We start from the raw sequence: 25085 nt of genomic DNA, 5'->3' as shown, positions 1-25085 counted from the left end.
GCCCTGGATTTGGAGTAGGAAGATTTGGTCATGTCTGTGTCACAGAAGAGGTGGTCCAGGGTGTCTCTCGGTGGCTGGGTGGCCTTGGCCAAGTGAGTCTCCCTCTCCGAGCCTGCACCTTCATCTGTCAAATGGGACCATGGACAGCGCACAGGGAGGCCGTGAAACTTGATCTTGTCCCTTTCTTCCTCCAGAGGGAGCTGTCCCTTTAACGTGGGAGGAGGGGCCAAGGCCACAGGAAGTTGCGGGAAGCTGGGAAGAGCTGGTGCGGGCAGGCTGGTGGGCCGCAGGCTGGAGCCAAGCTGAGTCTGGGGACTGTTCGACAGGCAGGTAAGGGGCCTGGGGCCCAAATGGTGCCTCTGGGGCTTTGTGTGCATGTGTGAATGTGAGTGTAGGGTAGTCCGGAAGGTTCTGGGGCAAGGTCCAGGTTGAGTGGACAGAAAGTGAGAAGATATGGGTGCGAAACCCTCCCAGGAACACTGATTTAACTCAGGGTGCTCTGTGGTCTAGTCCGCCTTGGAGGAGAAGGCTGGGTGCCACGGACTGATGGCTGGGGAGCAGGTCCCACTTGCCAGAGGGGTGGGACTGAGCGGTATTCCAGCTAAGGTTCCCCAGCCCTGGCATCAGGGATTTGGCTGGGAGTGTTGCCAGGTGGCCTCTGGAAAAGCCTGAGGGAAAAGGCGGCAGAAACAGTCTTTACTTGGGCCCAATTCACAGAGGCAGTGGGTGAGGCCCAGTGAGGAAAGGTGACGTGGCCACGGTCATTGTTTTCTGGGACCTGAACCGAAGCCCCAGGCTTCCCACTGTATCGCTCCACAGCAGAGAGGGCCCAGGGCTCCCACCTCAGCCTCAGTGGTGGCCACATGCTGTGGGAGCCATGTGTCCCCAGCCCACGGTCTCACCTTGGCCCTAGACCTTAGTCTGGGAGGCCTGCGCCCTTATGGGCATCTGGGCTTGATAAGGCTGTTCATTTGACAAGCCTGCTGTTCTCCTGTGGGCCGTTGGGGGAGCCTGGGGACGGAGCTGGGAGCATTTGGCTCCTAAGGACAACTGGCAATTAAGTATGAAATGCTCACACCTTTAACCATCACCACCACCACCACCCCCCCCATCATTACCATCATCATCATCACCATCATCACCACCTAGTAGAGAAAGTATTGCACGGTGCTAAGAGCACAGATGCCAAAGTGCACTGCCTGAGTTTGAATCCTGGCCGTGCCATTTCCAGCTGTGTGACCTTGGACAGGTTACTTAACCTCTCTGGGCCTCAGTTTCATGGTCTATAAAATGGAGCTAATAAGCGAACCTATCTCCGGGTTGTCGTAATGTTATATGAGATGCCATATGAGGTTCTTAGCACGGTCCCTGGCTGGCAGTAGGTCCCGCACAACTATTAGCTGTTATTTATGCCAGGTGTGGAGTTGATGCCTTCACTATGTGGCCTCACTGTGTCCGCACAGTGATTCCGTGATGCCCAGGCCCTTCTCCCACTTTGTTGTGTGGTTAGTTCATTCTCATTTTTCAGGTCTCAGTTTTAATGGCCATTTCCCGCAAAAGGCTTTTCCTGACCTCTGTATCCACAGTAGGTGTCCTTGTTCTCTTTAAGGCTCCCTGTATGTGTGCTTTCTTTAGTAGTTTTCATCATTTTTGATTATTTTGTTTGTCTACACAGTTACTTGTCAAATGCTGATCTCCCCATCAGCTCCAAGAGGAGATGTCTGTCTTGCTCACCATGGCATCCCCAGTTCCTAGGTCAGGGCCTGCACCTCGCAGGTATCCTATAGACATGCGAGAGAAAGGGTAAGCATGCCACATGGTTAGAAGGCCCCAGAGGGATGATGCCTCTAGAGGACTCACCTGATGTCTGGCAGAGTAGAGCAGAAGGGAACGTGGCACAGAGAAGTTGAGACACTTGTTTGGGTCACAGCTAGGCATACAGAGCTGGTTGCTAACTTTTGTCTCTGACTGACCCCTAAGCCCAGAGCCGAGGTGAGGCCCAGGCTGAGGTATGCTGAGTTTGGGTGACCCACCAGTCCCTCTCCCTTAGTGCCATGCCCAGTGCCCCGATGGAACTGGGTGGAGGTGGCTCAGACTCTGCCCAGCCTGGGGAATCCCAGGGCCATCCCAACAAGGGCCCTGGGGCCAAATCCAGAGACAGGAGACCTGGAACCCTCTGGTGGAGCGGGGGACAGGGGGGCATAGCTGTGACTAAGTAAGGGTGAGCAAGAAGCTTGGGCCCTGGAGGGTGGGGGAGGCTGCAGTGCTCCTCCTACTGGCCAGAAGTGGAACTGCAGGGCTTGGCTCAATGCTTTTCTGCCTGAAAGAAAAAAGAGGGGTTGCATTTGCTTCTTAAAAAAAACTCTCTCTGGGGCGCCTGGGTGGCACAGCAGTTAAGCGTCTGCCTTTGGCTCAGGGCGTGATCCTGCCGTTATGGGATCGAGCCCCACATCAGGCTCCTCCGCTATGAGCCTGCTTCTTCCTCTCCCACTCCTCCTGCTTGTGTTCCCTCTCTCGCTGGCTGTCTCTATCTCTGTCGAATAAATAAATAAAATCTTTTTAAAAAAAACAAAAACCTCTCTATTTCTCCCCTCTTCTTATTTCCTCCCTTTCTGTTTCTTGTGTTTTCCCACGGGTTCTTTTACTAACTGTGCCTTTGCTTAAAACCTCCCGATGGCTTCTCGCTGCAAGTAGAATTAGAGTAACATCCCAGCTCCTCACCTTGGGCTAGAAGGTTCACCAAGTCCCTGCCCACCTCTCCTTGCTCACCTCCTGCATCCAATCCCTTCCCACACCAGCAACACCCCAAATTCATTTCTCCCTCAAGGTGCTTCCACCTGCTGTTCCGTCTGCAGGNNATGCTTTTCCCTGGGCTCCCTGCTGTCTCTCATCTCGAACATTCCCCTTGGAGAACTTGCAGATGGAAAGAGAATTCAAAGCGCTCTCAGCCAACCCAATACTCACAGATCCGATTTGCATCCTGATTCAAACTGTTAGAAACCCCAAATCACTGACCACAAAACCAACCATTTATCCCATTTAATGAGACGACTGGAAAGGTGAGAAATTACCAGATATTTGATGATATTGAGAGATGATTATTAATATCTTTACATGTGATAATGGTATTGTGATGATGTTTTTTTAAAAATTAGCACCATTGAGATATGATTTCCATAAAATAAAATTGGCCCGGGGCACCTGGGTGGCTCAGTCGGTCAAGCATCTGATTCTTGATTTCGGCTCAGGTCATGATCTCAGGGTGGTGAGCTCGAGGCTCCCTGCTTAAGAGTCTCTGTCTCTTCCTCTCCCTCAGCCCCTCCCCCTGCTCGCTGTCACTCTCTCTCTCAAAAAAAATTAGTCCACTTTGAGTAAGAATTCAGTGAGTTTGCACAAATGTATACAGTTGTGAAACCATGTGACTGTATTGTTTAAAAGAGTTCTTTGCTTTTAGAGATCCGTGCTGAAGTGTTTACAGGTGAAGTAGTATAGGGAGAAAATATAATAGTAAGAATAACGGAGGGAAAAAACCTCATAGTTCGGGGGGGGGGTGTGCAGGCGTGGCTGGAACAAGGCCGGCAACGAGCACTTGCGTGAACTGAGTGACGGGCTACTCCAGGCGTTCATCATACAATTCTTGATATTTTGCTGTGTTTAAATTCTCCATAATACAAGTTCTTAAAAAGTTTTTCTCTCTTGAGAGACCATTTCTGGCCGTTCTTGCTAAAACACTGCCTCCTGCCCCCGTCGCCCCTGTTTGAAATTGTGTGATTCTCTCTCCCCAACTAGAAAGTGAGCTCTGGCGAAGCAGGGGCTGCCTCTGACCTGTGCGCTCCAAAACCTGGAACCACCGGGCACATAGTAGGTGCTCAATAAAAGGCTTTTTTATTTTTGCATGCATGCATGAATGGAGAATGAATGAATGAATTCTCCCATGCCCATTCATTCATCACAATGTATTGGCCACCTTCTGTACCCCCAGCCCTGTGGGCAGCCACAGTTACAGAATGAAAGGGTCCCGTGTCCAAACCTTTTTGTCCAGATGGGGAAACTGAGGCTGGGGAGGAGCAGATACTTGCCTGGAGTCTCACAGCTTGGTAGCCAGATAAGGCTAAGGAGCCCAGCTGAGGCTTCTCTCCATCTACCCCTCCCGTGTCCTGGGGAATGGGACTCTTGCAAGAGCTGCTGGGCTATGGCCTCCGTGCTCTCCTGCAGGCCTCCCGGTGGTTGCTGGAATGGAGAGCTCTCTGACAGGCTGTGCTAGGGCTGAGCCCTTCCACACCGTCACGCCTCTGCTGGAGAGCTGGGCGCTTTCCCAGGTGGCAGGCATGACGGTCTTCCTCAAGTGTGAGAATGTGCAGCCAGCCGGCTCCTTCAAGATCCGGGGCATTGGGCATTTCTGCCAGGAGGTGAGGTGTTGGCAGGTGGGGAGAAGTGAGATGGTTCGGGACAGAGGAGGAAGGGGATGGATGCCGGCTGCCTGGGGGTGAGGGCAGGAGGGGAGAAGTGGACTTGTACAGATGGGTGGGGCAGGATGAGGGGCGAGGCGTGTTGGGGTGGGCTGGGGAGGGACTAACTCCGTCCCACACAAGCTCTATGACATCTGGTTGGCTCAGTCCCCAACCCCCTTCCTTCTCTTCCCAGATGGCCAAGAAGGGATGCAGACACCTGGTGTGCTCCTCAGGTGACCCTCAGGGCTGGGTCCTCAGGACTGTGGGGGTGGGGGGTGGAAGAGCTGGTTGGAGCTGCAGTAGATATCCAGGGATCAGGTTCCTCTTAAAGGTCCAGCCCCATCGAGGTCATGGTCAGATGGCCACTTCATATGTTCTCTCCCAGCCCTCTTCCCATAATTCAGGACTCAGGGTAGAAGTGACAAAAACCCAGTTCATTCAGGTTTAAACTACAGGCCCCAAGAACTGAAAATTCTTGGGATAAGGGGCTTTCAGGTACAGCTGGATCCAGGAGCTCTCCTTCCCTTGACTTGTCTTTTCTCTGTACTAGCTCTATTTTCACACAGACTTCCTAGCAGCAAGATGGCCATCAGGAGTTCTAGGCTTGCCTCCTATCACCCTATCAGCCTAGTAAAAAGGAAGCACCCCCTTCTTGATGGTTCTCCTCAACCCATAATTGGTCTTTTCCACCCAGCTTGGATCATGTACTCATCCCTGAACCAGTCGTGGGTTAGGGGCTTGAGTTCTCTGATTGAGTCCATCTAGATCACATATCCACCTCTGGGACCAGAAAGAGGACTCAAAGGTGGGGCGTATGAATGCCGGGAAGGAGTGACCCACAAAGGAAAATGGAGGGGGACGGAGGAAAGTGTATTAACTGGCTAAGACAACACTGCCCACTGCACGCCCTTCTATTGCTTCCACAGGGGGCAACGCAGGCATTGCTGCTGCTTATGCCGCGCGGAAGCTGGGTATCCCAGCCACCATCGTGCTCCCGGAGGGCACCTCCCCGCAGGTGGTGAGGAGGCTGCAGGGGGAGGGGGCTGAGGTTCAGCTGACCGGAAAGGTAAGGACCCCAGGAAGGAGAAGCCAGCTGGAGTGGGCTGTTCCCCTTCTACCCGCACCTCACCCCTAGGAGATGGGATCTCCCTGCTTTTTTCTTTCTCTTTCTGATGAACTGTGCCTGGAGCCCAGTCTTCTCTTAGGATGGCTGAGCTGAGGGGTGGGAGTGAGGCAGGATGTATATTCAGGCCTGGGACCTCCTGCCTCCACTTACCCTGAGAAGACTTCGCCTGCGTGAACCCAGGAGAAACAGGAGCTGATGGACCAGGAGTGTGTCCATCTTTTTATAGCCTCCCTAACACTTGGAATTATTCATTTAAAAATGTTTGCCATCTGATGAGACGAAAAGTAAAAAGAAAGATGATGGTGGCATCATTTCTCATTCTGAGACCACCGCAATAATGAAAGGTGCCCACCACCAGGGATATCGCTGTTTCATCTTGTTTATCCACCCGGAAGCCTCCGCCTTTGTCCCAGGAGGCTGCGGGGCCCACCCCAACTCTGGTCTCACCCTTGGGGTTCTCCCCAGCCTGCCAGACCCTGGGGCCATGCAGGAGACCTCAGGCTCTGCTCTGACCTCTAGAGCGGTCCGACTCCTGGGGCTCCTGAGGCCCTTGGTTTCTCTTTAGGTCTGGGACGAGGCCAGTCTGAAGGCGCAAGAGTTGGCCAAGAGGGATGGGTGGGTGAACGTCCCTCCATTTGACCACCCCCTTATCTGGTAAGTTTGCTGCCCTCCCCCGTGGAGCTCAGAGCTCAGACCCTCACTGAGTTGGGATCCTTCTATTGGACAGAAGGGGAAACTGAGGCCTAGAGAGGAGAACAGGCTTGGGAACCAGGCACATTGGGGTTCAGACCCTGCTTCTGTCACTTGTGAGTTGTATGACTACAAAGTATCTCTCCTCCCCGTGCCTCAGTTTCCGCATGTGTGCAATGGAAATGGCAGTAATCAATCCTATTTATTGAGTGTACTTTGGGATGCATTTAATCCATTGGCTCCTCCTCTGAGCCCTAGAGGTGGGTGTTTTATGTCCATTCCACAGGCACAGAGGGGTCAAGGAACTTGCCCAACATCACACAGCTAGTAAGTGGCCAAGACATCGGGTCCCAGGCCCAAAACTTAACTGATGCCATGTGATATGCTGGTCCCCTCTTAAGCACACACACTAATGCTGCCTCTTTCCAAGGCTGTGGAGGGGGTTAAATGGGATAATACGAGAACATGGCTGGGAGGTTGATGGAGGGGAAAGAATGAGTGAGTGAATAAATTGAATGGATGAAAGCTGAGTGAGCTAAGTGTTACAGGGTCTCTGCTCCCCTTGCTGTGGTTGGGAATTGGGGTGGAGATGAGGACAGTTGTGTATACATCAGTCTTTGGGAATGGGGGCCTTTCTCACCCTGCTTTCTCCTTCCCCCAGGGAAGGCCATGCCAGCCTGGTGCGAGAGCTGAAGGCAGCACTGGGGACCCCACCAGGGGCCCTGGTGCTGGCAGTAGGGGGCGGAGGTCTCCTGGCTGGGGTGTCGGCTGGCCTGGCAGAGGTGGGTTGGCAGCATGTGCCCATCATCGCTGTGGAGACCCAAGGGGCACACTGTTTCAATGCAGCCATCAAGGCGGGCAGGCTAGTCACGCTGCCAGACATCACTAGGTAGGTGTGGGCTGGGGGCATTTGTAGGGGGCTGGAGGGTGGGGGTGTTGCTGTCCTAGGGCCTCTCAGTCCCAACCACTGGAGGTAGGGGGTACCCAAGAGGCTCAACTTCACCCTAGGACTTCAACCACAGTAATGTGGATCTCGAAAGGCAATGTCAGAAAAGTAGATGATTGATAGGATTCATTTAAGTTTTATTAATGAAACAGATTTCATTGGTCCGTATCATTACAAAAGCAGTTTAAGTGTGTTGCAGGTAAATTAGAAAATGTAGGCAAGCGATAAGCAACAGAAAACAAAGCGGCACCTTCAATTCCACCATCCAAAGATGAACAATAGGGTTACATTTTCCCAGGCTTTGTTTTTTCCCCTGTGCACACATAGATGCATACAAGTGAAATGTGCCTGGCACAGAATAGGTGCTCAACAGATGTTTGTGAAAAGAATGAATGAATTGATATCTATTTTTTAAAGTTTGGATCGTATCCTTCCTAAATTCTATTTTTCTAGTTCATATTATATATCATGAACATAGTTTCATTTTCTTCTGCAATTATCATTAGAGAATGATACAAGAATGAACAAGGGCTCCTTGTTGCTTTATGTAACTGATTTTAATTCAACTGAGGAAAAGTTCTTATGAACCAACTAACTAACTAATAGAGAGTGGCCAGCCTCCAGACCTTGCCTCATCTTATATCCTTCATCATCATCAGCACTAGGATCCCCACAGATGCTGTGTTCATTTCCTAGGGCTGCCATAGAGATGACCACGAACTAGGTGGCTTAAAAGAGCAGAAATGCATTCTGTCCTAGCCCTGGAAGCTACAAGTGTGACATCAAGGTGCTGGCAGGGCCCCACCCCCTCTGAAGGCCCTAGGGCAGGAGCATCCTTCCTCGCCTCTTCCAGCTTCTGGTGGTGGTTGACAATCTTCAGTGTTCCTTGGCTCGTAGCCACCTCATTCTGCCTCTGTCTTCATAAGACCTTTTCTCTGTGTGTCTGTCCTCCTCTAGGAAGGGCACTAGTCATTGACTTTAGGTTCCGGCTTCATCCAGCCTGACCTTATCTTAACCAATTCCAACTGCAAAGACCCTATTTCCAAATCAGGGCACATTCTGAGGTTCTGTATGGTCGTGAATGTGGGGGGAGACACTACTCAACCCTCTAAGATATCAGCGCTGCCCATATTTTATTAAACACCCATTAGGTGCTGGAACTTAGGATATCGTGGTGTATGACAGAAAGGTGGCTAAAATCAGGACAGGCTGTTAAGTCATCTTTATTAAGCACCTATTGTGTACAAGGTTCTGGCTGGCCAGTTAGAGAAACAGTCCTTGCTTCAAGGAGAATTCTATCTGGACACAGGAATCTTTTTAATGTCTTTCTGGTACCATCTCTACTGCTTTCTGATGCCACCCTCCCTCCAGCGTCTCTGCACCGCCTTTCCCAGAAAATTACTTGTGCCTCTAACTTCTGAACCTTTCCTGTCCCTTCCCCCCTGAAATACCAGTCCCTCTGACATGGACGAAGTCCTCCAAGGCTCAGCTGGGCAGTTGCCTCCCGTCTCTAAAGACCCCGAAGACACTCTGTGTCACTCTTCAGCTGTGAAGGAGCTCGTGGATGGGCTGGTCTGGGCCCCTAGTTGGGAAGGAGGGCCTTGAGGACGGGGACTGGCTATTCAGCTCTAAGTCCCTAGCACCTTCCAGAGCCTGGCGCGGCGGAGCACTAAGTAAAGTCCATGGACCTGCCGTTTTTGTAAATGACACCGCTATCCATCTGGGTGCTCTGACGGGACCCACCCGGCCGTCACCTTGCTGAGTTCTGTCCACTCTCCCTCTGGACTCCAGCCCCTGTCCTGCCCTTGTCCCCACCCCAGGGCATTAGTGCTCCCCCGGATGGCTGTCACAGTCCTCCTCCATCCCCGGGCCATCGTGTTTATCCATCCCTCAGTGGCTGGACGTTTGGGCTGTTTGTGTTTTGGGCTATGACGAGTCGAGCCGCTACAAACACTTGTGTGGGCATCTGCGTGTGGATGAATGTGTCTCTGGGCTGCGTCCCTACGAGTGGCACTGCTGAGTGTCCTTGCTGTGTTGAGTCCTTTGTCTACCGCCAGGGCAGTGCGTCCTTCCTCTGCCACCAACCTACGGGACTCTTTACCCCCTGCTTACACCCGTCGATGCCTTCCCCCTGCTCTCGGGCCCAGATCCAGACTTCTCTCAGACCCACTGGCCGGTCTACCAGCCCCTTGGGCGGGTCACGCTCTTTCCTACCACCAACCTCTGTGCATGCTCTTTCCTCTGCCTGCAACGTTCTCCCCACTCCCCTTCCCTCCTTTCAGCTGGGATCTCTCACCCCAGAGAGACTGGCCCCACAACCCCCTCTCAGGGAGGGTCCCCTCCCAATGGTCTCCCTCTACTTATCTACTTCATTCTGTTTTCCCTCCCAGACTTTGTTCTTATTTATGTATTTATAATTGAAGTTTATAGTTGACCCATAATATCATTCATTTCAGGCGTACCGCACAGTGATCTTGGAATCCCATACATTCTGGCTGTGCTCACCCCATACGTGGAGTCGCCACCGGTCACCACACAAAGCCATGACCATATTATGAACTATTCCCTGTGCTGGACTTCTCATCCCCGTGGCTTATTAATTTTATAACTGAACGTTTATACCTCTTCATCCTCTTCACCTGCTTCGGCCAGCCCCACCAGCCCCCTCCCCTCTGACAACCATTAATGAGCTCGTCTGTAGTTATGAGTCTGTTTCTCTCTGGCTGCTGGCATTGCCTTTGGTCTTAGTAACAGCGATGGTAATAGCCACCACCAACCCTTCTGTAGAACTTTCTACATACCAGGCTCTCTTCCAGGCACTTGGAACGTTTTAACTCCACCCCCATCACAATCTCAGGAACCAGGGACTGGCGTTACCTCCATTTTTCAGACCAAGGAAGCTGAGGCTTGGGGAGGGGCAGTGACCTTCACGAAGTCCCACTCCTAGTGCGGGGCCCAGGTTTGACACCAAGCAGCCTGGCTCCCGAGTCTGCACACTGGGCCCCTCGGGGCTCAGAGCCAGTTCTGATGGGCTCTCCAAAGGCTCTCCCGGGCCTGAAACACGGCCCAGCTCAGGAAGGTACCAGTAGGTGGGCGATCCCAAGCACAGAGATAGAACAGCATGGACCCTGGAGCCAGACTGCCTGGATTTGAATCCACTTTCTGCTACTGACTTGCTGTGTGTCCTTGAGCTAATTCCTTAACCTCCCTGAGCCTCTCAGTTTCCTCACTTGTAAAATGGAGCTCATAAATTTCTAACTCGAAGGGGGATTACGAGAATTAAAACAGAAAACACATGCATCTATCACCTGGTAGATAGTCAGTAGAAGGTATCGTATAGACACGATAAATAATTATTAATGAACAAGATGCAAACAAATCTGTTTCCATGCTTGGCTTTCTGGGGTCTGTGCAAGGGAGGCCACCATCACGGTTATAGAGTTGGAGAGCGTGGTGCACATTTGTTGGGACACCAAATGGGACACCCCATTTGGGGGCACCTCCCCTGAGCCAGTGTTGCGCTGGGTTCTTGCCACGCTGAGCCCCAGCCCATCGCAGGGCGGGAGGGGGCCCTGGGGCTTGGAGGGCTGGGTCCATAAGGGGCGGAGGCCCGAGGATTCACCAGCTCTGCCCCACACCCCGCACTCCCTGCCCTGCCTGTCCTCTCCTGCAGCGTGGCCAAGAGCCTGGGTGCCAAGACCGTGGCCGCGAGGGCCCTGGCGTGCACGCAGGAGCTGGAGATCATCTCCGAGGTGGTGGAAGACGTCCAAGCTGTGAGCGCCGTGCAGCAGTTCCTGGGTGAGGGAGCCTTGCCCCCCCTTCCCCAGGCGCAGGAACCTATGAAGATCCTGGGTCTCTGGGTGCTCTCTCTCGACTGTATGCTCAGTGCCTATGGCAGGGCTGGGTGCACAGCAATTATGCGCCAAGTGCATGCTGAGCGGGGGGTGGGGTGGGGGGGTGGGAGGGTGGCGCTCTCTCTAGCCTCCGGACATTTGTACGTGCTCTTCTTCCCGCTGGCCACCCCTCCCGGCTCCCTGTCGATGTCATGTGACTCGGGGCTACTCGGTCCTCATGGCACCTCCTCCAGGTCGCCTCCTCTGATCTTCCACCCTCATCCCGCCTGGGTTGGAGACTTCCCATGCACCAGGTCCACTGTTCACAGCTGCCTGGTTCTCATTCATCTACAGCGCTAGATGTAAACCCCGTGAGCGTGAGGCCTGGTGTGTCCTCGTTACTGCTGTGACCCCAGGGCCTTTGTAGCATAGGGCCTGGCAGGGAGTGGGTGCTCAATAAATATTTGTTGAATGAATGGGTGAATGTATGAGTGAGTGGAAAGGTAGATAACGGATGGATGGATGGATGGACACATTGATTAATGGACACATTGATGGATGGACAGACAGTCAAATGATGGATAGGGGATGGATGGATGAATGCATGGATGGATGGATGGACGGACGGATGGATGGATGGATACATTGATTGATGGATACACTAATGGATGGACAGACAGACAGTCAAATGATGGATAGGGGATGATGGATGAATGGATGGATGGATAGATGGATATGCTGATTGATGGATACACTGATGGATGGACAGACAGACAGTCAAATGATGGATAGAGGAATGGATGGATGGATAGATAGATGAAAGGTGGATGGATGGAGGGATGGATGGTCAGATTGATGGATGGAGAGAGGGTCAGACGGATGATGGATTGTGAGCCGGCTGGCTAGCTCTCTGGCTGGCTTCGTGGGTTTGCAGCACCCAGAGCTGCGGAGCGCTAAGTGCTTCTTCCTCCCTTTCTCTCTTCTCATCCACCCCGTTCCCCTGCTCCGGGCAGATGACGAGCGCATGTTGGTGGAGCCTGCCTGCGGGGCCGCTTTGGCTGTCATCTACTCAGGCCTCCTGGGGAGACTCCAGGCCGAGGGCCGCCTGCGCCCCTCCCCGGCCTCGGTCGTGGTCATTGTGTGTGGAGGCAACAGCGTCGATAGTGGGGGGCTGCAGGCTCTGAAAGCCCAGCTGGGTCAGAGCTGAGGGCTCCTCGTCCGGGATGGACACCACTGTAGCTGCCTGAAGCTCTCTCCTTGTGCTCATGGGTGGCCGTGGAAGCTGCCCGTGCTTCTGTGCCAGCTGCCTCCTGCAGGAAGCCCTCCTGAATTGCTTCCCTTGGCTCCCCTGCAGCCCTGGCCATTAAACACTCTGAGTTGAGTTTGTAACTCCACCTGGTCTGGTCTTTCTGGGTCCATGAGCTCGTAGAAGGCGCACAGCAACCTTGAGGCTGGCTCTGCGGTGAAGGGACGCTGCATCACATAGCTTGGGCAATAAAGCCAAGGATTCAAACCTTGGGTCTCTAAAGCAGTCCCGCTGTCTTACAGGTCATGCTGAACTCCTGACAGGGCTTCCCTCGCCTGGCGGACCTGCCCAGGAGGAGAGGGGGGCATTCTGTGCAGCTGTGCTCGGGCTGGGGGGGCAAGGACAATGTCACCAGGCTTTATCAAGTGCTCTGTATGTGCCAGAAACTCCTCTAGAAACTTTCTACTCGTTGTCTTCTTTAATGATCACAGAGGTACTATGAAGCAGAAACCATTGGGGCGCCTGGGTGGCACAGCGGTTGAGCGTCTGCCTTCGGCTCAGGGTGTGATCCCGGCATTCTGGGATCGAGCCCCACATCAGGCTCCTCCGCTATGAGCCTGCTTCTTCCTCTCTCGCTCCCCCTGCTTGTGTTCCCTCTCTCGCTGGCTGTCTCTCTCTCTGTCAAATAAATAAATAAAATCTTTAAAAAAAAAAAAAAAAAGAAACCATTATATCATCCCTGTTCTAAAGATGGGGAAACTGAGGCACAGGACGGTGACCAAACCCCCTTAAAGTCCTAGTGGGCACGTGTCCCAGCCAGGCTCAAACCCTGTGATTTTCAATATGACTCTGTATTTCTTGGACCTCAGCCTTCTTTGTGTGCCGGTTGGTGGTGATGGGACCCTGGGGAAGGAAGCGGGACCTCCAGGTTGGTATGGACACACTGGTGGGTCCCAAGGAGGGTGGGTGCTGGTCCTGGAATTGGGCACCTCTCCCGGTTGGGAAGCATCTCTTAGGAAGCGGAGGGGAAATTAGAATCTGTTGGAGCCACCAGGGGGCAGCAAAGTGTCTCTGATGGGTCAGCCTGGCTCTGGGCAGGGAAGGCCCAGCCCAGCCCCTCCAGCTTCCCTTGGCCCTGCCCCTCTGGGGCTCTCAGCCCAGTTGGGGGCTGCTGAGGTCCCACAGATGGCTGGGGCCCACAAGATCTTGGCATCAGGGAGCCCTATCCAACCCTCACTGCCCTTCTGGAAACAAGGCTAGAGAATGTGGGGTCCACCAGGCATCACAGCCCCTGGTGGGTAGTGAGGCCTCCTGCTGGGCCCCCTTTCCTGCCTCCTGCAGGCTGTGTGTGCGTGGGCCAGTGCCCTCCCTTCTCTGGGCCTCAGTCTGCTCTGTGCTGGAGGAGGCCCACTTGTGGCTTCCCACCTCCTTTCCTCTCCCCAGGGTGATCCCCCTGCGGGGCGCCTCCTCCCTCCCTCCCTCAAGGGGAGAATTTGAGAGTGACAGTGAGCTCCCTCTGTCTCTGTCCCATTCTCTTTTCGGCCCCAGACACTGCCCTTGATTGTCAGCATTGCCTCTCCCGAAGCCACCGGGCCCAGCCATATTTCCTTGGAATCCTACAGTGTGAGCTCCCCAGAATAGAGGGGGCGCAGAGAGCCCCAACGGTAGACTCAGCCAGAACCGAGCCTGACGCTGTTCCTGCTCACTAGCCTTGAGCAAGCAATGCTCTGCTTCAGAGCCTCAGTGTTCTAATCTGTAAGATGGGTGCTTTGTGGATTCTTGCTATGGACCTGGCATATTTCAACCAATGCTGGTTCTCAGTATCTCCGAGCACTCCTCCCAGCACAGAGCGGTGGGGAGGAGCCAGAACGTATTCCCGTCTTGAGTAAGCTACTGTGTGCAAATAGGCCTTAGCAGTCATTTCATTTAAGCCCCACAATTACCCACATGGTCCATACTATTACGTTCATTTTTGCAAATGAGGAAACTGAGGCACAGAAAAGTTGAGCGCTTCCTCCAGGTCTTACAACAGGACCGGAGCCCCGATGTGTGAACCCCTGAGGCGCGTGCATGGAACTGCTACTGTTCTCACTACTCCTTTCCTTTGCTTCAGCTGTGGCTCCCGCCTGCCAAGCCCTCCGTGCTTCTAAATCCTACACATTCTTCAAAGCCCATTGGGAGGGCAGCCTCTTCCCAGAAGCCCCACAGGATTGCTTCAGCCAGAGATGATCTTCCCCCACCCTGTACTCCTCCAGGTGAGTGGCAGAGCTCACCTCAGTACCAGGTGCTCTGTCTCCCAGTTGGGCCTCTGCCCTTGGCCGCACTCCTGGGAGACTTGTCAGCTGCTGTTTGCTGCCCTCCTGGTCTCAGCAAGCCAGAGATAAGAAGCGAGGGGCCTGTTGACCCCATTGAGATAACACCTGTCAGTGACCTTACTGTAGCCCTTCCTGGTTGACCCCCCAGGAATGCCACGGGCAGAGCGGAGGCGCAGGGAGAGGGCGGGGACACGGGTGGTCGAAGCTGAGGCTGTGAATGCCGCGCGTGGATGCCGTGCCCGGTGTCGCAGGCTGGGTGACAGGCACAGGGACCCTCACTTCCCATCTCTGCCCTCTCACACCGCTCCATGGGGGGAACGGGGAGCCTGGAGGAGGGTCCCGGGAGCAGGAGCTCCTCTGTGTTTGCCCAGGGCTGTGCTGAGAGCACGGCAGCCTGGGCCACCAGGTATGTGTGTACCTGCCCCGGACGTGCCCAGCCTCTCCGGTCTCCCTGCTGGGGCTCCTGTCCTGGGGCAGAGGACCCCTTGGGCTCCCTGTGGTTTCTTCTGTCCCCTCACCGGGCTGACTCCAGCCCCCTGCCTCCCGAGGCCTCTCCTCCATCTGGTCCTTTATTCCGGCCTCAAGCCTGGGAATCCAGACAAGGCAGGGTGTGAGGAGGGGGCCCAGGGTCATACCACTGTTGCTCCCCCTTTCCCAGCCTTGGCAAGAGACTGTACAGGGTAGGACACGGGGCCCGGTCCCTGCAGAGCAGGGTCTGACCCTCTCGTTGGGGACATGATGGCTGAGGCTGAGGCTTGGTGTCCCAGGTCATCTTTGTGTGGTTGTGTAGGCACGTGCATGCTCGTGACCTTGCATGCACACGTGTTTGTGTCCGTGTGTGTGCCTGTGGGAGAGTGCACACTCTTGTATTTAGGGGGGAATGTTGTCATGAAGTGAGGGCTCTTTGATTTTCCTCCAGGTATGTAGAGCTTCACATTTTTGCATTTGGGACTTATCATCTTGTCACTAGCCACATATCAAACTTCAGTGTCTACAGTGAGGCAGGCAAGGAGCTAGACATTAGGGAATGGTGGGGACTGGAGCAAATGGAGCGCTTATGCTCTGTCGAAAGGAGGCAGCCACTGCTTGAGCACATCTGATCATGGGCCCGGTATAATAGATCTCCCGATTATTTAGCTCAGATTCAAAGCAATTTAGGAAACACCATAGGCTCTCTTTGCCCACATATTCATATAAAGTCTCTGACAAGTCCTGCAAGAAAGTGACTGCTCTGAATCGGGAGGAGGAGCACGTGGCGCCAGCTTGAGCCAGTGTGAGGGTTGTATCTCTCCTGGCCACAGTGACTGGTTCAGGGGTAGACCTAGGAGCCAAGGTGTCCAATTAGACTGTCTGTCAGGACTTCAAGAGGGAACTGGGAGGCACCCATGGACCGTTCATTTATGCAAGCCAGTACATTTTCCTTTATGCTTCAGCCCATGACTTCTGTCTCTCGGGAAGGGAAGGACCCTGACCGATGGCCCACAGTTTCTACAGGTCTCCTGAATTGCGCTCACTTGCTTTGAGCTGCGTAGGTTTGAGCCCGATCTGGGGTTGGCCCTCGGCAAAAATAAGGCCAACTCGGGAGGTTTGTTTTTCATTCTCTGCCTGTCTTGGGGTGCACTTTTCACTCTTGCTCGCAGGCACAAGGGTTCATGCTGCTTATCTTTACAGGGAGAGCGAAGCATAACCCAACGTGATATTAATGACATTGGGGGGGCGGTGTCTTATGAAGCTGGGAGGCTGTTTTAAATCAGTGGGTAGGAGCCTCTTTTGGATGTAGCTGGTGTGAGTGGCGGTTGGGGCTGGTGGAAGCCAGAGATGCCATCAGCCCTAAGAGTACAGTTGCCTAATTTTCCGTGCACCCTTGGGGCCTGGGGCCAGCATCTCTCTGACTCAGAGCCTCATGCTCCCCTTTCCTGGGAGGCCTGGCAGGACTGTTAGCTGATGGCGAGGGAGTGGATGAGCCTTAGAGAGGGGCAGCTACTCGCTCCAGGACACCTGGGGCAAGGGCCCAAGCCTCATTGCGGTGGCCTGGTAGGGCTCCTTGTTCTCACGAGGATGTAGAGCCCACTTATTCCTAATTTTTGTGTCCAGCTCCTCCAGAGCTTTCATGGGGCGTCCCATGCAGAGGGGTACGGAGGAGCCATCCCAGACCTGCACACCCAGTTCCATTATTTTGTGTCGCTGGTTTGTTTCAGAACAAATGAAGGCATGTGAGTTTATCAGGATTAGGTTCAGCTTTGTAATTCAGAAAAGGCAAAATAAGTGGCTTATACCAAAATAGACCTTTATTTCTCTTTTACTTAAAAGCCTGCAGTTAGGTAGCCTAGGGCTGGTGTCGTATCTCAGTGGCGTCAAAGACCCAAGCTCTTTTGCTTTTCATTGCACAGCTGTGAATGGATTCCATTCCCATGGTCACTTCATAGTCCCAGATGGATGCTGGGGGCCAGCCATCATACCCTCATTCCAGGCAGCAGGAAGGAGGAAAGGGTGAAGAAAGGCACCTTTCTTTTCTTTAAGGACACTCCCTATAATTAATAACACTATTTCTGCTTATAGCCCATTGGTCAGAATGTAGTCCCATGCCATAGCTAGCTGCAAGGGACGCTGGGAAATGTAGTCTTTATAACAGGCAGCCATATGCTCAGCTAAAACCAGAGATTCTCTCACAGGAAAAGAAGAATAAATGAATATTGAGGGATGGCAGGAAGTCTTTGGCATACAGAATAAATGTGTAAGCATACAGATTAAGCTGCTATAATGAAAAGACCCCATTCTACAGCACTAGATGCGAGAAGGTAGGCAGCTCTGTTCCACTGGGTTTTACGGGGACCCAGGTTCTTTCTCTCCTGTTGTTCCACCATCCCTGAAAATACCATCTTCATCCACGTGGTCTAAATTGGTCCATAATAACCAAGGCTGCAGTGGGAGAAAATAGAGGGCAAGAAGTTTCTTTTGTAAGGCCATCACCAGAATGTGGCACACTTTGCATCCATTCACAGCCCACTGGCCTGGACTAGATCACATGGCTCACCTAGCTGCAAAGGAATATGGGAAATGTAGTCTGTAGCCCAGGAGGCACTTACCCAACTGAAGCTCAGGGGAGAACTGGGATCAAAGGGCAATTAGCAGTCTTCACTAGGATGAGGAATGAAGGGATGGGTAACTGAGTGGCCGTGGATGAGGGGGTAGGAGGGGCCCTGACTGGACTGAAGTCTGTCTGCTCCGGGGTTAGATGGGAAGATGCCCAGCTCCAGACTCACCTCTGCTTGGCTGGGTGATGCTGGGCAAGACCCTGGAGGCTTTGACCATCTGGTCTGACCATGTGGTTTGCTTTGGAGAAGAGGTGATGAGTTTGGAGAAATATCGAGAAAGTGGAATCGACCCAACCTGGTGATTCATTTGGTGGTGAGGGGACCCCCAGGGTTGGTGACCATCTGGGAAGATAGCTGAGAAGGGAGATCCAAAGGAGGGAGGATGTGGGAAGAAGAGCTAGTGGATTCATTCATTCATTCATTCATTCATTCATTCATTCATTCAGTAATTCATTCAGTAATTCATTTAGCAAATATTTATCAAGCACCTACTTTGTGTTGGACACTTTTGTAGGTGCTGGGAATACAGCAAAAGCCCTGGCCTCAGCGGGCTTACATTCTAATGGAGAGAGACAGACAATAACAAATCCCCAAATAAAAATATGACATGTCAGGTGCTGATAGATGCTGTGAGGAAGGATGGGGCAGGATAAAGGGAGACAGAACGCCTGGAAGAGGTGGGGGGCTATTTTATTTTGTTGGAGTATGCCAAAGCAATCCCAGGTATTATGTAGTTTCACTCATACAGTACGTCAGTATGGTCCCTAACAGATCAGGAAAAAATTTTTTTAATGTAAGCATCACACCATGACCGCATCAATCACAATTAACAAATAACTCCTTAATGTTATCTACTACTCAGGCTGTATTCAGCTTTTCCCAGATTGTCTTGAAAATGTCTTGTTGGTTTGTTGGAATCAGGGTCCAAAGGGTTCACATTGCATTTGGCTGTGAAATGGGTCTCTTGGGTCTCTTAATCTATTGGTAGGTTGAGGTAGGATGGGCCAAGTAGGCCTCTTAGAAAAGGTGAAATCTGAGCTGACGTCTGAAGGAAATGAAAGAACAAGCCATGTGGGACATGTGAGGGAAGAGCAGAGGGAACAGCCCATGCAAAGGTCCTGAGGTAGGGACATGTGAGGATGCTAACATGGCTGCAGGGGAGTGGGTAAGGGAGAGAATGGCAGAAGATGGGAAAAGACAGAAAGGTTAAGAGTGTATGTGTGTAGGGAAGGGAACAGGACATTGGATCATGGAGCATCTTGCAGGCTGTGGGTTAGGACTGTGGTTTTTACTCTGAGCATGAGGGAGAGCCCTGGGACAGTAGAGCATGAGACCACATCCCCCCGCCTGCATCCCTCAGCCCTGTCCCCAGCTTTGAGTTCCATCTCCTGTCCAGAGACACCTCTGTCTCTGCAGTGGATTCTATGGGTGCCCTTCCCCCTGACTCAAACCCCTTTATCAGGTGGGCCCCCCCAGCTGCTGGGTGTGTGGCTGCTAACAGCCCATAGCTGCTTCCACCTGTCTCCAGAGAATAGCCAATGGGAGTCCCTGTGTCCAGAGACGCATGAGAGGTCCTGCCCTCCTGGGGTAGCCCATAGCCGATGACCCACAGATGGAGGGATAGAAAAGGCAGACCCCCTTGCAAGCTTGGGGGGGGGCAGCTTGGTGGTGCCATCCCTGGAGCAGGGATCCCAGGGGTGGTGGGTGGGATCAGGCTGAGGCCAGACCCCCCCCCCCAGCCCTCCTCTCCCTCTGTTCACTCCTACTGCCCTCCGACTCCGAGCGCTCCCTCCAGAAGTCAGGTGCCAAGAATCCCCAGCTCGAGCCCTCCCTCCAGAAGTTGGGTGCCAAGAATCCCCAGCTCGGACTCTGAGCCACCCTAAACAGACTCTCCCGCCCCTCTCCCCGACCCCTTGGCCTCTCCCTTCCCCAGTGTTTGTGCTTTTTAAACTCCACCAAAAATGTCACGGGCTGGTTTCTCTCATTGCTTCCAAACTCCCTGATAAATTCCACTGGCCGGGCAACCCCAGGAGAGGTTTTCTGGAGCAAGGAACCCCATAAATCACCTGGCTGCCACTCCGGCGTGGGCAATATCTTATGTAAAAAGGTGTTTCCTGGGAGCGCCACAGGCAGGAGAATCCTATTACAAGCCGCCCCATTAATTATAAAGAGTCAAGTCGACCCTTTGCTGCGATTTTTTATCTTAAGTCCGAAAACTGATTACCTTCACCAATCCTTCCTCTTCCCTCCCACCTCCTCCCCCCCCAAAAAAAAAGAAAAAAGAAAAAAACCAACCCAAAGAATAAAATAAATGTTTGAAGAACAAATACCAAAGTTTCTCCATTGAGGGCAGAAGCAGCGGGGAGAGAAGTGGGTGGGAAAGGGCCTTTGATTTTCCCTTTAAGGTAAAACGTATCAGTGCTTGGCCTGAGCGGGGCCGAGCACTTTCCTTGACTGGTCAAGCCTGGGAAGTGGGAGCTCTAATCCGTCCCACATTACAGACAGGGAAGCGGAGGCTCCTCTGACGTTATGTGACGCAGCCGCTTCTTCTGAGCTGGTGAGGTGAGCAGAGAGAGGGCCAGGCTGGGTATTTAAAGACCTAGGTTCAAACTCTGCCTCTGCTTCTTACTAGGGGGGACCTGAGCAGGAGAATTCACCTCTCTGAGCCTCAGTTTCCCCTCTTGCAAAACAAGGAATAAAAGACCCCACTGGGCCCCCTGACCAGTTTTGAGGCTGCCCCCTGCCCCCTGATCTGTTTGGAGTCTTGAACAAGCCAAAGGCAGATCTTTGCTCCCAGCCCTCACCCTGCTTACATTATCCCATGTCCCCTCTGTATTCAGAATAAAGGGTCCACCCCTCACTTTGGCCTACAGAACCCTATATCATCTGACCTCTGCTGACCTTTCAGACCCCAACAACTGCCTTTTCCAGGCCCCTCCTCCCCTCCCTCCCCAAACTACAACCAGACCAGCCTCCTTCTCTTCCTAGAATTCACCAAGCTTGATCCTGCCTCAGGGCCATCATCAGTGCTGTTCCCTTTGTCTATCACACTCTTCCCCCAGATCTCAGCTAAGTGGGCACTTCTCCTCATGCAGGCCTTACCTCAGAGGGGCCCTCCTGGCTCACAGCCTTGCCTCGCAGGGCTGAGTCTAGGTTGAGGCAAGCAAGGCACTCACCTGGGGAGCAAAGAGTGAGGGATGCCCCAAACTCAGAAATCAAGATAAATTATATTGTAATAAAAGATTTTTTCAATTAAAATTAATGCAAAAGAAAATTGTGATGAAGAAAATAGTGACATTTTAAATGAAGATAGGGTCTCACTTGGCCTTGCGTGTCTTACCTCACTGAATCCCAGGCCTGTCAGATCCTGTCTTGACTGGACAGGTTGCCATTTTGCTCATTATGGGCTATTTTGCATTAATTGTGATTTTTCAAAATATTATATGAAAACACAATTTACCTCGATAACTGAGTTTTGGGTGAGCATCTCTCCCACCCCGCCACTTAAATTTTGCACCCAAGGCGAGTACCCCTCTTGCCCCACCCTGGCCTGGCCAGATGCCCCTCCCAGCACCCAGGGCCTCTTGATCTCACCGCCTTCTCCTCCTACTGCTATTTGAAATGATGCTTCTTCTCTCTTGGCTCTTGTCCCTCCCAGTGAAGTATCAGCTCCATGAGGACTGGAATGGAGCCTATTGTATTCACATCGGTAACCCAGAGCCCAGAAGAATGCCCACACATACTAGGCATTCAGCAGATATGTGCTAACGGAAGGAATGAAGGAATGAATGAACGGAGAGAAAGTTCAAGAAGTCAGGCAGGTGTCTGTCTGTACAACTTGGCCACAGGGTCTTTGGTCCATTTTTCTGATGAGGAGGCTGAGGCCCAGAGGGGATGAGTCACCTCGTCAGGGGGAGAATCCCCTGGGGCTGCGCGTTGACCACAGAGAAGTCTCTGGTGACCTGGAGTGGGCCAGATCGCGGCCAGCTCTGCTGGAGCACGCACGTTCCTGAAACGTGGTCCCCGAACTCCTGCTGCCACCTCGGATTGTGTGACTCCATGCGTCATCTTTACTGTTACCCAGTTCGTACGTTTCTTGAAACCTTAAATGCCTTTTAGAAAGAAAATGTTATCACCACTCTAAGTGGAGAAACGGTATCACTTCTCAGAATTAGGTAATAAACATAGCGATAAATAAAAGGAGAAACAAAACGATCCCTTTACGTGGTCGCTGGCTTCTGTGTGCCACGTCTCCCAGCCTGCCTGTAGTGCATCTGATAAACAAGCGTGAGACGAGCGTGTAAGACACACCAGCACCCAACAGAGACTGGCCCCCAGACAGAGGAGCGGAGAAAGAACCCCAAGTGTGACCTCCTGCTGTGTATCGGGCTTCGTGAAAATGCCCATTCCCCCAGAGGTCCCTGTCCCTCGCTGCAGGGACACTCTGCCTTGATTAAATAATGGTCTGGCAGAACCACACAAAGATGTCGATCTTATTTCAGGGACCCCTCCCCCCCAAAAAAGTGCTTGAAGCAAACTCCCTCTAGCAGGGTCCGCCAGGAGGAGCCCCCCCCCCACCAGCTCCAGCAGAGGCTCCAAAGCTTCTTCGTGCAGCAGCAGGGATGGATTTTTTAGTTAGGTTTGGGTGTCCTGTAGGTCCCAAACATAATCAAATTGCATTTCTTTTTTTTTCTCTCATTTTTAAAAAATAAGGTGAAACACAACATAAAATTAGTCGCATGAAGGTGAACAATTCAGAGGTGTTTAGCGCATTCATAACGAGGTGCGACCACCTTCTCGAGCCAGCAAGACGTTTCCGTGTCCCCAAAGGAAACTCGTGCCCAGTAAGCAGCCACCCCCCATCCCCCACCCCCTAGCCTGTGGCAACCAGCGATCAGATTTCTGTGTCTATGGATGTGCCTGTTCTGGACATTTTGTATAGATAAGACCAGACAATATGTGGTTTTCTTTCTTTTTTTTTTGAAGTATTTTTATCTAGAGAGAGAGAGAGAGCGTGCATGCGTGCGCGTGCGCACTCGTGCACAAGGGGGGCGGGGCGCGGTGAGAGAAGCAGGCTCCCCAATGAGCAGGGAGCCGGAATACGTGGTTTTCTTGTGCCTCGCTTCTTTCCCTCAGCGTCGTGTTTTTGAGGTTCCCCTGTGTCTTAGCAGGTGTCAGTCCTTCATTCCTTTTTTATGGCTGGGTAATAACATCCCACTGAATGGACGTACCACATCTTGTTCATCCTCCAATTGTGGACAGTGCATTTCTTTTTAGACAGATTGCCAAATTATTCTTGATTAAGCCTCGACCTCCTACTACGTGCCAGACACATTCTTATCTTCCCAGGCCCTATCATTTTCCAGCTGACAACATGGATATCTTTAAGGACGTTCTGAAAAGTCGTAAATTGCGTGTCTGTCTAAATAGGCTGTGAAGTTAGTCCTTGTTTTAAAAAATGCTTTAGGCACTTCTTCAAAGAAGAAAACAGGTTCATGGTAACAATAGCATCCAGGAAGAGGTCACTGTTATTCTAACTATCCCATTATTACGTCAGTCAGGGTCTGTGACTCTGTGGCCTGCTCCCTTCCAGGCACTGTGCTTGGACTCTGAGAAATGTCTGACCTCAATCCTGACCATGAACCCTCGGGTTAGATCTGATTGTACCCTTTCTGTACACGGCAAACCTCAGAGAGGTTGAGTGTCCAACGTCAAGTCACACAGTTCCTGGTTTCAAGTTGCTCGCAGCCTGGGGATGGGGACAGAGACCCAGTGTGGGTTGGGATGTTCCATGGGGAAGATGTGGACACTGGCTCGGCTGGTGGCCTCATCTTCCCTTAGTCAGTTTGACCGAGGAGTTGGGAACCCTGCTGCTTCTGAGCAAAGAAGACTTGCGTGGTGAGATTTTCCTCCAGCAAGAAAGGGATCAGTCAGAATCTGGGTGTGTTCTAAGCGAGTCCTTCAGAAACCAACTGTGCGCTCCAATCCCCTGAGGATCGGACGCCTTGTGGCTCTGAAGTTCCAGAGTGGAGCCTGAGGTTCTGGATTTCTCCCCGGCTCCCAGGTGCTGCCGCTGCTGGGCTCAGGACCACACCTGGAGCATCACCGGGCTGGAAGATCTGGATTTGGTTCCCAACTCTGCTGTGAACTCTCTGTGGGAGCTTAGGCCAGTCTCTTGCCCTCTCTGAGTCTCGGTTTATTTCCCTGGTCAGTGGGGGCATTGTCCTCCATCTGGAACATTCTCTGAAGGATCAAAAAAAAAAAAAAAAAAAAGTGGTGTTGGCACCAGAAAGCCATGGGCACCTGCTGGGGTGAGGGATTTCCTCCCAGAGCCCCCAGGAGCCCATCAGCAGGTGCGAGAGGGGAGTGGGGGCAGTCCTGAGCCCTGGCAGAAAACTCAGGAAGAGGAGGCCAGAGGCAGCAAGGCCCCAGAGAAGTGGCGGGAGAGGTTTCTGTTCATCACAGAAATGGCCCATTTGCAATGATCGGTTGCCCAGGTGTTAATAACGCTAATGGCATAGGAAGGGTAAACTCGGTCACTTGGCTGAACAGAAGAAATATGCAGAGAAGTGTTCAGGTTTCCATAAATCAGCCGTGTGCGGCGCTACGAGGGAGACAGGACTTAAAATTCCGGTCAGGAGATGGGTATTCTCATAATCCGAGCTGGAGAGGTAATTTATTCTGTTTATATCTTTTTACTGCACGACAAGGCTTGGGAGCAGGAGCTCTCCACAGCCATTCTGCATTTTAAATATTAGTCCTAAGCACAGTGGGTCAGCTTTCGTGCTCTGTGGGGTGTTCATTTCAGGGCAGGGGCACAGGGCTGGGGCCGGGGGAGAGCCTGACGATGGGGGCTGGAATACATGTGGTTTCACTGGTCAGTGTTGCCAGGGTGACAGCCTGGGGGCCGCCAGGGACAGGTGACGGGGCCCCTTTTGCCCCAAGCTGGAGGGCACGCCAGGAGCTGGCTAACCTCCTTACTGGCACAGCTCAGAGTATTTTTTTCCCCTCTCAGAAATCTTTTATTTTTAAATGATAATAAATACAGGTGATGGAGAGATAGAAGGAGAGGAACAGATACATTAATGGAGGTGGAAGGGGAAGGATGGGAGGCGCGGAGGGGCGATGGGAGGGTGATCGGGAGAAGCAAGGGCAGGTGGAGAAGCCGGAAGTCCTTGTGTCTTTTGACCTTGGCAGTTTTCATTATGCCCTTTGCCCTCTGACTGGTTTTCTTGAACCCCCACCCCCCACCCCCGGAACAAAATCCAGTGAGGTGGCTACCAGTGAGAATTAGAATTCATTACAATTTCTCCTAAAGAGCCTCTTTTCATGGCAGCTGGAATGCATACATTCATTCGTGTAGTTGTTGCTCTGCCGAGAACG

General features: G+C 52.5%; 1 protein-coding gene across 5 annotated transcripts; it reads left to right on the top strand.

The window, feature by feature from the left end:
* The first annotated feature begins 263 nt into the window (after positions 1–263).
* SDSL (serine dehydratase like) lies at positions 264–22234 on the top strand. 5 transcript variants are annotated; one of them, XM_008688926.2, is made up of 11 exons: positions 264–330; positions 3790–3861; positions 4216–4409; positions 4645–4684; positions 5378–5469; positions 6143–6231; positions 6929–7156; positions 10887–11011; positions 13162–13220; positions 14406–14547; positions 21361–22234. In XM_008688926.2, the coding sequence occupies exons 3-11, from the start codon at positions 4236–4238 to the stop codon at positions 21468–21470; spliced, it is 1059 nt and encodes a 352-aa protein (XP_008687148.1). In that variant the 5' UTR covers positions 264–330; positions 3790–3861; positions 4216–4235; the 3' UTR covers positions 21471–22234. The 5 variants fall into 5 exon arrangements, with proteins under 5 accessions (XP_008687148.1, XP_008687145.1, XP_040475830.1 ...); XM_008688923.2 differs by having other exon boundaries at positions 5378–5517; XM_040619896.1 differs by having other exon boundaries at positions 3790–3865; positions 5378–5517.
* The last annotated feature ends 2851 nt before the right edge of the window (positions 22235–25085 follow it).

This window comes from Ursus maritimus, unplaced genomic scaffold, assembly GCF_017311325.1.
Source record: "Ursus maritimus isolate PB19 unplaced genomic scaffold, ASM1731132v1 scaffold_33, whole genome shotgun sequence".
In the NCBI taxonomy this organism is placed as follows: domain Eukaryota; kingdom Metazoa; phylum Chordata; class Mammalia; order Carnivora; family Ursidae; genus Ursus; species Ursus maritimus.
This window is presented reverse-complemented; position numbering and strand designations above follow the sequence as displayed.